Source organism: Manacus vitellinus, unplaced genomic scaffold, assembly GCF_001715985.3.
Source record: "Manacus vitellinus isolate BGI_N305 unplaced genomic scaffold, ASM171598v3 scaffold_5_pilon, whole genome shotgun sequence".
Lineage (NCBI taxonomy): Eukaryota > Metazoa > Chordata > Aves > Passeriformes > Pipridae > Manacus > Manacus vitellinus.
Window position 1 is genome coordinate 15,456,275 of NW_021940682.1, and position 16,108 is coordinate 15,472,382.

The following is a 16,108-nucleotide window of genomic DNA, read 5'->3' on the forward strand; positions in this document are numbered from 1 at the left end:
GATATGAATCTAAGGAAAGGATGTGTATTGATTATTTTAAAATTTGTCTTCAACATGATGGCTGAAGTCTTTTTTTTTTTTTTCATAACTTCTTCTGTGTTACAACAGGGAAGATAATTAAGGAACACTTATTGTTCAGGGCAAAGAAGAAGATGTAAGATGCCAATTAAGAAAATTAAGGTAAATGTTTTGTGGGAAAAAGCAAATTTGCTCCTTTGCTTATGCATATGAAAATTAAACCACCTTTCTTCACAAAATAGTACATTGCAAGGTAATGTGGATTTTTTTTATTTGTCAAGCATGCTATAATCCACACTCTGCTGAAAGCTTGATTAAATTTTGTAGCAAATTCTGCTTTCTTCAGGCTTTACAGCAGTTTCTGTGACAGTCTTAAAGACATTAAAATAAGAGCAATATGAGAATGAATAATTTAATATTTTGTGTATAAAATGTTTTCTTATTTTGTCATAACAGAGTTTTGCATTTATTTGCTGCATTTTGAGTTAAAACTAGATAACTTCCACCTACCAAGAAAATTATGAAAATTTTTTAAATTGGAAATAGGACAATTCAAGATTTGGAGAAGGTTTGGCAGAAACTTGGATGGGAAAAGTAAGAATTTAAGAGAAACATTGAAGACTCAGCAGTGAAAAAAATAATAGTTTGATGATAATTGGTAAAACAGTAATTTTGTCTCTCGGCAGAGATTTACTTATATCACACATGTATTTGAATTTTTTTTTCTTTAGAATCAGAGACATGAAATACTAAAATTTGAACTTTTAATTTAAAATGCAGTTAGGGGAAAAAGTGGGTTTAAATAGATTTTTTGAGAATACTGATTATAAGATCTCAGAATACAGAATTTGAGTATAGGATCTGATTATACCAGATATTTGTATATTTGAACTGACCAAATGCATGTTTAGAATATCAAGTACTGTCACCATGAAATGTAAAAATGGTATTTTGGAGGTCTCTCTACCCATTGCAACTTTTCCAGTTTGAAAGTGGGAGATATTTCTTTTTGTCTTATCCATTACTATATAGCTGAAATTTTTCAGGCCAAATTAGGCACTCAGTGTTGCTCGTTCCAGAGTGATTGAGGGAATAATGTGAAGAAAGACTGAAACAGGGGTCATTGAGGTCTTCAGACTTCTATGTTAGTGAATTATTCCCATTAATATTGTTGTAACTTGCTTTATTTCACGTAATATGCTACTAATATTTTTTTAGACTCATTAGTGGCTCTGTTTATTTTCCTATTTGTTCTGTTGTCCTATTTTTTTGTTAAAGCCCTGGATAAAATTTCAGCTTTCATGCCATCCAGTGAAGCATTGAAATACAAATCCTTGCAGCTTCAAAGAATAGGAAGGGACTATAAAAGGCTTTGTTTATTTAGTGATTTTTTATGTCGATTCTCGAATTCCATGGATCTTCGTTCACAGTACTGCAACAGCGGAGTTCCTGAGGCTTTTTCCGTAGCCTTGCGTGCTCCTGTAATGGCGCTTTATTGCCACGTGAGGTCAGCAGCTGCCGAGGAAAAGCAATAAATAAACTCGCTCCACTGCAATCCATTTTCTTTTGCTTTATTTAGAATACTTAAAAATCAATACATCCTTCAGAACCGTATATACATTGTGCAAAACCAAAGGATTTCTTTTTAACGCACAGCGGCTTCAGCAAAAAGTCTTCCTTGCAAGTTACTACAGAGTGAAAATCTACAATGGCTTTAGGGAGAATTTATTGGCTTCCCGAGCAGCATTGGGTAATCGCTGTGGCAGAGGATGTGTTCTCTACAGTGCGATGGTGACAGGGTTTCAGCCTTATCTTTTTGTCTGTGCTAAATTAGTGATAATAAATCTAAATTGAATAAGGTATTATTGCTGCAGGGTTTCATTTGGAACACAGAAATGGAAAATATCCTTCCTTTTTTTACTGCAGTAGTAATCAGTGTTCTGTCAAGATGTGGGGAAGACGTTGCCTAAAAGGATTTTCCCCCTGCTTTAATCTTTGCTTTAAAAGCAACACAACAACAACGACGACGACGACAGAGGTGAAAAGCGTGAACTTGGTGCCAAAGTTACTGAACGGGATTTAGGAAAAAAGTGTTGAGCTCTGCCATAGGCTTACTGTTAGTTAGTAATTTCCTTGAGCTGCGCCATAGGCTGACTCTAGTCTAGTAATTTCCTTAGCTTGAGTCTCAGTTTCCTATATGTAACTTCAAAGAAGATAGTCACTTCTCTGGTAAATGTTAGAATAAATGTTGTTTGGTGGGATTTTTTGATTTAGTGTTTTAACAGAGGGAATGTCAACAGCAGCATCACACCTGAATCTTGGTGTCCCCTTTCCTGAAATACATATTGTTGTTTCTTGTGAATATTCCATTCTTACTGTCCTAGATAGTTGTGTAATGCTGCTAGTAAACATGCCCTGTGTTTTAGAAGTGACTGCTTTTTAATAGGTTGTGAAGTTATCTCGATGTATGATTGGCACCAACTGATATTCCTGTCAAACCTTTTATCCCAAATTTCTCCTGGACCAGGCAAATTTAACAAATTATACAGACAAGGATCAATTTACTGATCACCAAACTGCAGCAAGAGGGATGTAGGTTAAATATTAGGAAATACTTTTTAGCTATAACACTGATTAAGTTGAAAGAACAAACTGCCAAATTAAGTTGGGTAATTGCCATCACTAGAGATTTTCCATCACTAGAGATTTTCCAGGCTATGAGTATGCACCTATTTAGCAGGGATAGCTTAAAAATAATACAGTCAGTTTTGTCACAGTTCAGAACTTGGACTGAATGATTCATTATATGCATGTTTTATCCCAAATAATATTTTAAATTTCTTCCCACTTTATCCTAGCTAGGGATAAAGCAGCAGGGATGTCAGCAAAAAAGAGTAACATTTTCTCTCAGTGTGTGCCAAGCCTACACAAAATAAGAAACAAGTTGTAGTGAGAGAGAAGAAAGCCCAGATTGATGTGACCTTTATTATTTTAACAGTATCTTTCAGCACAATTACAGAGTTGCAGGATTGCAGAGAACAGAGCTGGAGTATAAAATAACATAAATAAATAGAACAGGAGCCAAAGCAGTCAGCAGGAGGTGGTTGGAATTGGGCAGTGAAGGATGGGTGAAGGGTTTGCATTGGTCAAAGCCTTTATGATTCAGCCACCAGAGCTGCAAATTCTGGAGAAGGGAAAGAATTTTTAAAAATATTAAAAAAAGAAAATGTAAAGAAGGAGGAAGCATATTACAATGATTACAGAGTCACTGCTGTAGCAAAAACATCACAATAACAGAAGAGCAAAGAAATCCAAGTTAATTAAAGGGAAAGTATGACTTGGGAAATCTTACAGTGAAATGAAAGGGAGAAATGCTATACATGCCAGACTGTCAAGACTGTCCACTGCTATTCATCTGAAGAACTTGATTAGTTCCCTGTTATTCCTTTGTAAATCTCAATGGGATGAAGGCAAGAACTGGAAATTTAATCTTGCAGTAAGATAAATTTCCTTTATATCAGAGTTTGGCAAAGAGAATCATTAATGAGTCTTTCAAAGTATTCTTGTCCCTATATTATAATTATATTGCATTTAAACTCAATTTTGTAATGCCAAATTGGCTGAAAATGACAAATTACAAAAACAGAAGGCTGGTACCAACCTATGTAGCAATCTTGACCATATTGTTGAGAATGAGAAAAATTTCTGTGGTCTCAGAGGGCCAGGACTTTACCCTGTGGCTTTTATTAGTGTTACATCCATAATATTTACATAAATGTATCTATGTGCAATTTGGGGTTATTTTGTACTTTAGTATACATAATGCCTTTCAGCAGGGAGATAAAGCATGGAAAAAGCACATTTGTATCCCAGTGAATAGCTGGCTGGTTATAATTCCTAACTCCATCTAACCTTGGAGCGGTTACACATGAGAATACCTTGCACAGTTGTATGTGCCTCAGCGTGTTAAAAATGACAGACTGGAGGGAATCCCAAGAAGGGCAACAAAGATGATAAAGGGATTAGAGGGTATGCAGAGAGAGTGGTTTATGGGTTTAACATAATCAGCTGAGAGGAAAATGAAAAATACGGGAGGCAGTCGTTGGTGAAGGCTCAAGAAAAAAATCACTGAAGTTTGACACAGTGAAGAGTAATGTCTGGCAACTAAGAAAGATAGAAGGTGAAAATTAGGCATTTTAAAGAATATTCTAGTGTTCAGTTGAAAAATGCTAGACTATGAACCAGTGAGATATTAACTGACTGTTGTGTGCAAACAGACAGCACTTTTGATATGTCCAAAAACGGTTGCCAAATGCTGACAAACCAGACTGAGAAATAAAAGTGTCAGAGGGTCTAAATTAATTCCAATTTATCCATCATTTTGAAAGATGTAAATCCAAATTAGGATTAGTGATGCAGATTAGTTAACACAAAACATGTATAAATCCTGTACATGGTGGGTACATAGATCGAAAGTGTTGCAAACTGAATTTAAGAGATAACATAAAGTGCTTGTGATAGACACCCTGAATATTCTGGGCAGAAAAGGAGAAAGGGTATAATTATTAAATCACTGTGTGAATAAATCCTGCCGGGAGAAACATGAACTGCAATGGATGAGACCTTTCCAAAAGGGAAAACTAACTATGTGTATACTGTTAGAAAAAATTGTCATTCTTGCTACAGCTAAATTAAATCTTTTTTGTAATAATTTGTATCTATAGAATATATTTGGAAAAGGCTATTCAGACTTGCAGCCAAATATTTTCTAAAGTACATTTTGATAGTGATATAATCACTTAATGGCAATATATTTCATGGGTACTTTCTGATAGCCAGCAAACCATAAAATACGCCTTCATGAATAACTGATGAGTTATGAATACATGATTTATACTTTCCCCGGGATTTTCAATATACTTTAAATATTTCAAAGATGTTCCAGTTGAATAATCTTGTAAATTAGTTCACTGTTTTCTTATGAAGGTTAACCCAACCACAGGTGGCTTGTGGAGGCACTGCTATGAAGGGTATTCACGTATGCAAAACTTCTGAGATAAGGCACTGTGTATGGTAGCCCCTGCCTGTTGGTCATTCTTGTAAATGTTTATTGCCTGTGGCCTGTTAGTAAGGGAATCCTTGTGATTGACTACATCCTTGTTTCCAGTTGTAGTTATCCTTCCAAATAAAATTATGTCTTTCTTTGCACAAATAATAGCTTTAAATTATGAGCATTTAGACTATTTTGTCATGTAACATAATTTACTAGCTGTCTTGTGTCAAAGCTCTGATTTAGGTGAGGATTATTTCACTGTGTTCAGTACAGTTTAGTAGTATATACCAGCCTAATGCATACCCTCTAGTATTTTACTAGTATGACAGATGTAGTTACAAAGAACATGTTGTAGGCTCACGATTTCTCTCGTCAGATTATGTTTTTTATATTATCTTTGCAATAGCAAATCTGTTTAGGAAACTTCATAAGTAATGACTGACAGTAATTGTTATATAAGATACAAGGGTACAAAGTGGGATAAAAAATGGAGGACTACCAAAAGACTTCATTTTTGTCATGACTTTTACCTGTGGTAAGGTCATGACTTAATAGTTGTTATTTTGAATGCTTGATGTCACATTTTTACAACATTTAAAGGAAATAATTGAAACACTTAAGAATATTTGCAGGAGTTGAACTGTGTGAAGGAAAAGATTCTGATTTAGTGGGATAAAAATTTGGATTTGTTCTGCCTACAGTGCATGATCTTTGAAAAGTCTCTATGTACTTTCTCAAGTCTATTGATATAAAAAAACTGAAAGGCATGACTTGCATGTCCAATGCTAATACACAAAATAGATTAAAACCAATATTATGAGCAGAAATTTTAATTTTCTTTTCTCCTCTTTCTTATAAATATTTTCCTGAAGCGTGCAGAGCTGCTTCAGCATCACTTTCCAGTCCAATCTGGAAGCTAATGTTGGGAGCATCATTAGGTAACCTGTCCTGGACCTGCAACTTTTTTCATATTCATCATCTTCTGTCCACATTGGTGGGCTATGGTGGGGGTTTGACACTGCACAGAAGATGATCATGTCTTACATGAACTGGCTTCAAGTTTTCAACTGTTTGAAACTGGCACATCAGCCACAAGCTAGAACTCATGATCAGATGAGAGGTAAACTGGTGAAACTATTTCAGAGCTGAATGGTCTTGCAGGACTGAGAAGTTTAAAGCAAGAGACTTAAGAGGAAATTTGTAATGTGAGACCCTAGCTAGAAGGCGGCTGATTAGGCTGGGATTAACATTTGTGGTGTGTATCTGACAAAGTTGGCTGTGTGGTGTTAGAAATCCCTGAAGATCAGTTCTTACAACTGCTCTGGGCTCCTGAGGGACAACATTCGAGGGCCATCTGGAGAATTAACATTAACCCCTGTGAAAGGCTACATGCTTGTGACCATATAGCGTTGTTTGAAGCTTGAAACAAGGGGTAAAAGGGATGCCTGACAATTCAGTTACAGGGAAACAAACAGTTTGCAACAAAAATACAGCATTGCAATGCTGAATATGAATGCGATGTACATCCGTGACTTTATGTTTTATTTACCTATGTGGTTATATTCTGGAACTGGATTTATGAACCAAAGGAAAAGCTGGGAAGTATCTATCCTCCTCATCTTTTGGGCACAGTCCCAAATGGGGGATGTATTTCAAGCATTTCTGGTGTAGCAATTTGCTGTTGAAGTCGAATTTAAGAAATGGAAAAGAAACTTGATAGTGTTGTACGGTAGGGATATAGTCACAAGAAGCAGAAGAAAAAACCACATCATTCTCTTCTCATTATCAAGTATAAATTCAGAGTAATTCCATTTCAAAGTTAAGGAACAATAAAAGTTGTAGAAGACAGAGATAAGGAGAAGAGGCATTTCATATTGCTTTATTACAATGTATTGGCTTTCAGGCATTGTTTCAACTTTAAGAAAAAAGTGATCAATCTTAAGTAAAAATATTAATTCTGTATTCTCTTGTATAAGCCAAAATCATTCTGCAATATAGTTCTTTTATTCCAGTTGAGACTGATTTTGATTTGGTTTGCAGTCTTCTGGAATAGCTGAAAATTTATCTAATGTGAGGTTGGTTAATCAGCTATAGGCTTACTTACCTGGATTAGGTATTCTTTTGAAAATCTTGCCCAGTAGTACTATTGTCACTAATTTTAATGTGTATAAGGAAGACCCATATAATAAAGAATAATGAATAAAATTATATTATAATGAAATTTTAAATAATTATACCCGTATTGGATTCAGCAGTGCTGCTAAAGTTTAGCAGGAGCCTCCTTGAAATGCTGCACAATTGCTCCTCTGCAACCATACTATAGTCATAATCCGAGAAATTAAGAGACTTTGGTCTAGGAACAGGGGCATAGTCACTGATATGCCAATGTGCTATGAATGGGCAGTTCAGCTAATGTATCACCTGACTAATATGTCAGTGGCTGATTTTGTGTGTTATTTTTTCAGCTTCTAAATTAGAGAGTATGTTAGTTTACTGTATTTTGCTTTTTGCTTTTTGTTTCTTTTTTAAATTCTGTCTTCTTACAAATCCCAGAGATTAGATAACACAGAGAGATATGAGCATTTTAGGTATTTTTTTAGATTTTAACTTATGATACGGGTTATCAATATGGCAAAAACTTAGCAACTTCCTGCTTCTAGGTGACTTAGTATTCTGGCCACAGACTTCTACTATCTTCTGCAATGAAGAAAGTTTTAGTTCAGAATCGCATCTCTTTATGTCTCTTCCAATATGTGTCACTCACTCTCACCTCCCAGAAAGAGGAAAAAGGAGAAATTTTTTATATGAGCTAAACTGATTCATCTGAAGGGGGAATAGTAAACAGGAGTAGTTTTTTGCAGGAGAGGAAAAGTTGTTCTTTTCTTGTATTTCTCATGTTCAGTAAAAGGGAGTGACAAGCTTTCTTAGCTGTAAAGACCCACATAAACACTAGCATAAGCTGGATAGACTGTTATTGTATAGAAATTCTGTAGCAAAATGGGTGTACTTTGAATTTTAAGAGCATTGCTTTGCTAAGTCATGCATTACTTTCCTGCTAACTAATCAAGCAGAAATGCTGGTGCCCAGATTTTTTTCTTTCTAAATTTTATAGTCGAGCCTGGACCTTTGAAATCGAAGTGTCCTGATCCTCACTCCACTGATAACAGACAAATTAAACTAATCGAACTAGAATTTGGATAGGTACTTAGTCCTGCGCTGTATTGTGCCTGAACCACAGCCTGGGTTCTGTGAATTCTTGCCCCCTCTAGTGTCAGAACTCCACTCCTCTTCCCTAAAAGCCTCCAAGCAAGGCATGGCAAATGTAGCAGGACTTGGCATTTCATTAAACCCGAACTGTGTCCTTCAGAAGGTCACAGCCCCCAGTGATTCCTAGGTTTTCTCAGTTCTTGTATGTAAGAGTAATATTCGAACGTTACTGTCAAAGTTTACTCCTCTAATCACATACCCTCAGCGCCAATTTTACCATCACCGTCCTTGTCTCCAGCAGCCAGAAGAGCCTTCGTTTCTTTGTCTGATAGGTCTCTTCCTTCTGGGGTAAAGCCCTTCAGTACAAACCTGAAGAGGAGGCAAGGAAAAAAGGAAAGTTGGGTTGTTTTTTTTTTCCCAGAGCAATTACACTGCATATTATTTTTTACCACTGATTTGATATGCAAGTTGGAATCCAGGGTTGTATCTTCTGTCCCTGACCTTCTTTAACATTCAGGAGAAGCACTTTACTCTGAAACTGCATTTGGCTGAAGAACTATCTGTAAGGTATTGACCATTCATGTGTTTCAGGCATCCTACAATTGAAGTTACAGCTAGATATCTCCAACACACTTTAAGATCATATGCTTAGCAAACAACTCACGTTGCACACAAATACTAGTCAAGAGCTTGAATTGTATGTTATTACCTAGATTCTTGTTAACAACCCCACCAAACAAAACAAACAAAGAAACAAACCCCACAGGGAATTAGACTCTTAAGGTGGGGTTATTAGAGAAAGGATGTATCTTTACTTACTTCAGTTCTTCCTCTTCAATGAAGCCGCTTCGATCTTTATCAAGAATATGAAAAACCTTCTTCACATCTTCTGGGCTCTTCTTTTTCAATCCTACCATCTCGAAAAACTTCTTGTAGTTAAAAGATTCAGCCGCTATAAGAGATGAAAACCAGGGAAATGCTTAGAAAAATAATTGGAACATACACCAACACACACCTGTGGTTGTTTTTTTTCCGTGCTACTGTTTGTCCTGTCCTGGGAGGAACAGTCGAGCCCAACTGTGGTAGGAGCTGGATGTGACACTGTAAGCAGTGTAATCGTCCATGCTTCACAGGTGCTAATGGAAATAAACGCAGGGGGAGAGTGGCAATGCCTCCGTTTTGCAAATGAAGAGCTGAGCCACAGGGGTATGAGACTTGCTCAAGGTCATACAAGAAGTCTGTGATAGAGTTGGGAGCTGAGTTCTAACCTGCTTAGTCTCATTTCAGTGCTTTAAACATTTTTTATTTATTTTATTTTTGCTAAGTTTTAAGTCAGAACAGACATTTGAGGGCAGACTGACTATTACATAGCTGTCACTTTTTGACATTTCCACCTTTGGGAAAAAAAACAACCCAAAAAAAAAGCTCTTGCTCAACCATGGAGCCTAGCATTGCGAGAAGTGTTTCAGAGCACACGACTGTTTCAGCTCTGTTTCGTTTTTTTCCTGGAGACTTACTAGAAATCAATGTTGCACTTCGACCGCTAAAAGGTATGTGCAATCGTGGTGTGTGAGCTCAGATCCTGCAAGGGAGTGCTGTACGGCGCGCTGCCTGCAAGACCTTGTGAGGAACGGTCTCCGGGGAGGGAAAAAAAACCCTAAACAACCCGGAGCCCTTGAAATCGGAGCCGAGATAAATGAGTTTACCTGCTCCACCTCTCCTGTCCTTTAACCGCACCCGCTTTTGTCCCACCCAGGTAGCGTAATGACTGTGATGTGGATTAGAAATCCGATACAGTGACCTCCAAAACCTGCGGTGGACTTTTTTTCCCCTTCCCCGTGCATTCTTATTCCCGCCGCATTAAATTTTCCTATTACATAAAATTAAGGAATCTCAGTCTTTCGTGATCTGCCTGACTGAGATCTGTCATTACTTGCTGCTAATTGCATCTGCTCCGAGATTTGGAGATGGCCATAGGACAATGGAAGCTAATGAGTAAAACAGCTGCTCAATTGAGCAAAGCAGTTTGTCAGTCTCTCCGGCTCTCCGGCTGCTGAATGAGTCGGGCTCAGCGGGTTTTGCGCTTCTGTCTGTTCGGGAAGGTCATCGCACAGACCAGGATAGACAGAGGCGTCTCTCCGGGTTGGTGCGGTCAGCCAGGTAGTTTGGGGGAGGGGGTGGAGAACGTGCATCCGGGAGCACGATTTCTAGCTTTTCTTTGAAAGCAACCTTAACTACCTGAATCTCTGTAAGCACAGAGAAGAGGGTTTGCTGTCAGTTTTAGGGGTCGCGATGAATGAGATGGATAAGGAATATCTGAAACCCAGAGGAGTCTGAGAAGAAAGTGTGGACCGCTGCAGCTATTCGCCCTGCAGAGAGCTTCTGCAGTCGAGCAGTGCACCCGCTTGCTCTACTGTTGCCTTCTGCTCCATCCCGAAAAGCTAAATCCACCCGGAGATTCCGCATAGGAAGTACAAGAGCGGTTTCTTATCTCCTTGAAATGGGAAACAGAGTTCTGTAATACCTGAAACTGAATTTCAGCAATGAGTGGGAAGCTGCCGACATCCACTGCTGACTTCCCATCCCACATCAAGATATAATGCAGCGTGGTTCGTCGAGGGTTTTATTCCCTTTGAAAGTATCCTCTCCGTAGAAGCAACGTCTATCTGCTGTTACTGCTTGCTTTCCTTTAAAAGAAATATTTCACCTCTGTAACGTGCAGGACAACTTTGCTGAGAATGCAGCCTTGTACTTCATAAACCTGTCAGAGGCATTCACTGCACTTCTGAAAACACATCCTCATTTGAAATTTTGTCTAGCCGGTTCCTCTAATCTTCCCATAGCTTAAATAAATGCACTGCTATCCTAAGCTGAAGAGATGAAAGAGGGAAAAGAGAGAAGAAAAAAAAAGAAAAAAGCACTTACCTGAAAAGGCTCCCACAGCCTTCTTGATATCCTCAGCGCTGAGCACGTCAGTCATAGCCATCCTGCAACTGTTTGAACAGGGAAGCAAGTGCGAAAAGATTAAAAAGTGCTTTTCTCATCATTTCTGCTCATATGACCAAAGCTGCAGTGCTGTGTGGGGATGGCACACCGGGAAAGGCTGGACCTGTGCCAGCTCTATAGCTCTGCGTGGAGAAGTGCCGTGGGCTGTCGCTCTTCAGTTTGCAGAGCACCAAGTAGTCCACAGACGCGAGGGTTCAGCTAAAGAGAGGGCACGGGGATGCCTTTGAGGGGACTGGGGTGGGGGAGGACGCGAGTGGGGGTCGCTCTCTGGGAGGCTGGAGCCTAAGGCTTACTGGAGCAGTGCCAGAGTCTGCTGAGATACCGGCTGGAGAAAGAGTTTTGCCAAGGTCAAGTCCTCGGGTGCAGTGGACAAACTAGTGGTGCAGAGCAGAGCCTTTTCCTTTAGTAAGTCAGGACGAGCTTTACCCGTTATATTCGGTGATGAGTAAGGAACTGCAGCATATGCCAAGCTTCAAGCTGCTCTTGAGGTCGAGAAGCAAATATAATGTAGCTTTTGAACATTTGCCTTATCGTTCAAACACTTCAAACATCCCCCCCTTCTCCCTTCCCCCTTCCCTTCACACACATATTCCTTTTAGACCTCGTTTCTTTCGGGCCAGTCCATATTAAGCATCATCCTCGCTGAATTAATTATCACATGCCTGCGAATCCTACAGATCCCGTTTGTAATACACAATATGCTGCAGAATCTTCCGTGATATATGGCAAAACGAGATGCTCGTGCGGAGCTCCTGTGAGGTAGTGGGCTTCTCAGGCGGGACCGGGCACTCTACGGCAGCGTCAAAAAAAAAGGATTTAGGATTTGTAATGTGTTTTCTAGGGTTGTTTCTTCTTCTCCAAGAATCTGTGCCCATTTTTCAAGTGCAATATGGCAAGAAGTCCAGCTTGCTCTCAGAGTCTGGGCAGGAGCCATTAGGCTGAGATAGCCAAGGTTCGGGCCCAGTAGTAGGGCAGATCTCTGCAGGAGTATTGGCATCGCTGCTCCAGGAGAGACGGGGGAGGACAGAGCGGAGGCAGCGAGATCCCCGGGCGCGATCAGCGGGTACAGCCCGGTCCCGCTGCCACGATCACATCTTTCCTCTGAACGGGGCCGCCGGGGAGCGGCCTCGAAAAGGGGGCGGCTGGTGCAGAACCTCGGGTCGCGCTGCAGTAATTGCTCTGTACTTTTAAAAGTAAAAGTCCCATCCTTTTTTTCCGCGGCCCAAGTACAGCTATAATGAGTGAATCATTACCATGCCGCTGAGCGCAGAAGGACGGAGGAGGAGGTGACATTGGGGTCTCCCCCCCTTTTTTTTCCCCTTTTCTTTTTTAAACAGCGTCTCTTCGTTGTGGGAGGGACTGTCGGTTTTCTCTCGTTGGAAGTCCCCCTTCTCCCCCCTTTTCCGTGTATTTCCTGAGGTATGAGGTATGTCTAGTTTTCTCCGAGGACAGACAAGGAGACGGATGGGGGAGCCGAGTCCCTCTCCCCAGGCAGGACGCATCCTTCCTTGACCCACAGGGAAAGAGGGGCTGAACGCTGGGGAGCTGAAACGAGATAAACCGCAACCCCACAGAGGAGCTCCACGCACCTTCCCACGTGGGTCAGCAGCCCCCCTTGTTTTGGATATGGGAGATGGAAAGGTGCAGTAAAGACAGTACTCGGCGTACTTGGGTCTCTTGCTTTAGTGGAGTTCAGCTTGGAGAGCTGAGTTGAAAACGCCTCGTTGTAGAACAGGTTAAAACCTGGTCGTTAGTCCATTTTACACATAATTTAAGTGTAGACCAACCAAAATACAACTATCTGCCAGAGATAAATGTCGAGACTTTATGTCATTGACGTTCCTTTACTTCTTCTTAGCTGAGGGAAAAGAGAAGAATCCCTTCTTGCTCCCAGTGCAGGTGGTGCCTGCCCGATACTGCATCACCCTCCTTCGTTGCGTACAGCATCGGTGAGATCTGAAGAGGAGATGGGCCTCAGTCTCCGCAGGTTTTTCTCCTTTATGAACCTTTTGCAAACCCGTTGTTGAGGTACCCTCGGTCTTGGAGGCACAGAGCCTCCTTTTAGGTCCCTACCAATAGGAACGCATCTGACCTCCCGCCAGTGAAGATGCTGTCGTTGCGGGTGACTCGTGTTTCGGTGTTAACCCCGCTCTGCTGACAAGGCAGAGCACATTTGGAAGGCTGCCCTGGGGGTAACTCAAGCAGGTAGCTGGCAGAAGCGATGCGCAGCGCTGCCTGCTGTGCTGTCAGACGCCTATCAGGTTAACTAGCCTCATGCCAAGGAAACCGGCCAGAGGCGCATTCTGTGTCTGTGTCCTGGGGATGGGAGCCCGGCGGCTCCCTCCGCATCCCTAACGATGCGCGAACTGCCCAGCTTTCCCTCCGTCATCGGATCTGTGAGGGCTCTACGGCCTAATCATGCTGTGGAGGCGAAAAGTGAGAGGTGTCAGAAAAATGAGGCTTCAGATCAGGTGGAGCCATCTGTAGAGCGTAAATAACATTTCTCCCAGCTCCCTGTCCCCTGCTCAGAAGCCGTGTACCCTCCATGGCCAGAAAAGTGAAAGCAGCGACGCACAGGTTTGCAAAGCGGACAGCTGGGAATCTGACATGGGAGAGCTGCTGAGGCCCATCTCTAAGCTCAGCACTACCCCTGTTTAAGTACAACTAGCAAACTTCCAGAAGCTTGTAACACCAAGCCGTAGTCAAAACTGTTATTCTAATAAAAAAGGCGTTTCACGAATTGGCAGTTTCACACTCGACCCTTCACCTTTTTTCATCATCCCTGAGAGATGAATGACGCGTTTTCCTTTACCTCTGAGATTTTGCCAATTTTCCTGCCCGAACTATTTGCAAAATCCACACCGTGGATTTCCAAGTTGTCTGCCCAGAAGCTTTCATGTAGATCGACTCCCCCTTCCACCAGCGCCAGAATGATGAAATTCTTACTAAGTAAACGACCAAATAAATTAAGTAGAAATCGACCCACCCTCGCCAAAGGCAAACAATTCAGGGAGAGTTTCCTGAACATCACGAAGCCCGCACGCCAAACACTGAAGCAGAAAGACGGTGGTCCTTTGCAAAAAGAGGGAAACATTTCCTTTAGCTTCCTAATGACCACACCAAAGAGATCTTCATCTCATCGCTTGCGATCGTGTGTGCAGAAGGAGAGATGCCATTTCTCTATGTGTTTTGGATGTTAGGGTTTTTTTTGCCAGTTCACGGCTGGACATTTCAGTAAATTCTGCTCGCCGAGTCCTTGCTTGCGTTCTCGTTCACTTTCTTTTGTTATTTTCACTTTCTCCCCTCCTTTTCTCCTCATTGTCCCCTCAATGTGTTCAGTTATTTACTCCTTTTTAATGGTCTTATCTTCTCCTTTGAAGTCTTCTCTGCGGGAAGCCATTCCTCAGTGTTTGGGAGATTTGCATCTCTTTGTTTCCGAGCTTTTGTTTGTAGAAAGGGGGATGGGGTCGGAAGGATGGAAGATATCCTAGTCTGCTTTCCTTCGGGCGAAGGTCCTGCTTCTTGTCAGGAGCTGGCGAATCCACGTTTGCTGTGGAAGTTTGAGCATTTTCTTACTACTTACCACTTGGATCTCTGCTAAGCACGCTTGAAAAGGGTGTGAGATAGGGAGGTGGTCAAAAAGAGGTGGAACTCGGGGTAGGAACCCCACTTATATAATCTCTCTCGCTCTTTCTATTTTCGGCAGGTGATACCCACTCCTCACTGGTATCAGATATTCAGGGGGTTTGTTGGCGGTGTCACATTTATCTTTCCCTTAACTTATCGAAGAACACTATTAATAATCCTTGGCGCTTACCTTCCCCTGGCTGTGAAAACTCATTACCTTGGCAAACTGATGGTCCGCTTGAAACTTTAGTGTTAAGGGGAGAGGCAAGCGGTATAAATGAGCTATTTCGGGGCAAATAGGCAAACAACAATAAAAATGCCATTGAGACCTATTTGCCATTCTGTAATCCATCTGGGTACACGTTTCCTGATATTTAATGTATTTCTAGCAAGGGAAAACATTTTATAAAGGGCCGTGAATCATAGATCAGATGAAAGTGGCATCGGGGAGATCACGATGAATCAGGACGTTCAGTTCGAGAGATGGGACTCTGCTCGTGAAGGAAGGGGATAGGAAGATGTAATGCCCTCATCCGAGTGAGGGGAACAAAGACACTCTCGGGAATTTGTCCTTTTCTCTCTTTAGCCCTGGCAGATACTATTTGAAACAAAATAGAACAGCTCTAAATTGCCTCCTGCACTTGAAGCTGCAACATTCAGCCTTACCGCTTGGCCTTGAAGGAAGTCAGAAATATTTTTTTCCTGCAGGCAACAGCAAACTCAATTGTGTAATTCTGATTGCTCATACTTAAAGGGGCATCCAAAATCTGCATTCAGGGCCCCATTGGGCAAGATGCTATTGAAGTCTAAAAAATTTACAACCTGAGCTTTCTTAGGAGAGACAAGACATTGTAAATGAAGAGATACAATATATACAGGCATAATACATTGACCGTAACTTTTTCAGCATATAAATTTTCTTTATGTTGAGTTGCTCATTCCAGGGAAAGACACCTTTGAAGACACTTCTATTTTTACTCTGTCAAGCAATAATAACAAAACTAAAAATGCCATTGAGAGGTATTTGCTATTCTGTAATCCATCTGGGGACACTTTCCCTGATATTTAATGTTTTTCTGGCAAAGGAAAACGTTTTATAAAGGATTATGCATCAAATTTACCTGGAGTATATTTATGAATAAAAAAAGATCTTTTCTGTTTCAATAGTCAAACCCAACATTGCTAAGGTTAAAAAGC

General features: G+C 40.8%; 1 protein-coding gene across 2 annotated transcripts; it reads right to left on the reverse strand.

The window, feature by feature from the left end:
* Positions 1-1,573: 1,573 nt before the first annotated feature.
* On the reverse strand, positions 1,574-14,947 carry PVALB (parvalbumin). 2 transcript variants are annotated; one of them, XM_008931570.3, is made up of 5 exons: positions 14,868-14,947; positions 11,204-11,271; positions 9,098-9,230; positions 8,538-8,647; positions 1,574-3,202 (listed from the first exon to the last, which is right to left on the reverse strand). In XM_008931570.3, the coding sequence occupies exons 2-5, from the start codon at positions 11,262-11,264 to the stop codon at positions 3,174-3,176; spliced, it is 333 nt and encodes a 110-aa protein (XP_008929818.1). In that variant the 5' UTR covers positions 11,265-11,271; positions 14,868-14,947; the 3' UTR covers positions 1,574-3,173. The 2 variants fall into 2 exon arrangements, with proteins under 2 accessions (XP_008929818.1, XP_017935837.1); XM_018080348.2 differs by lacking the exon at positions 14,868-14,947 and adding an exon at positions 11,947-11,965.
* Between the last annotated feature and the right edge of the window lie 1,161 nt (positions 14,948-16,108).

Coding starts and splice junctions, on each gene's coding strand:
- PVALB (XM_008931570.3), bottom strand. CDS start 11,264: ATGGCTATGACTGACGTGCTCAGCGCTGAGGATATCAAGAAGGCTGTG. Junction 9,231..11,203: donor GGCTGTGGGAGCCTTTTCAG/GTAAGTGCTTTT, acceptor CATCTCTTATAG/CGGCTGAATCTTTTAACTAC. Junction 3,203..8,537: donor TGGTAAAATTGGCGCTGAGG/GTATGTGATTAG, acceptor TCCCTTCTCCAG/AATTTGCAGCTCTGGTGGCT.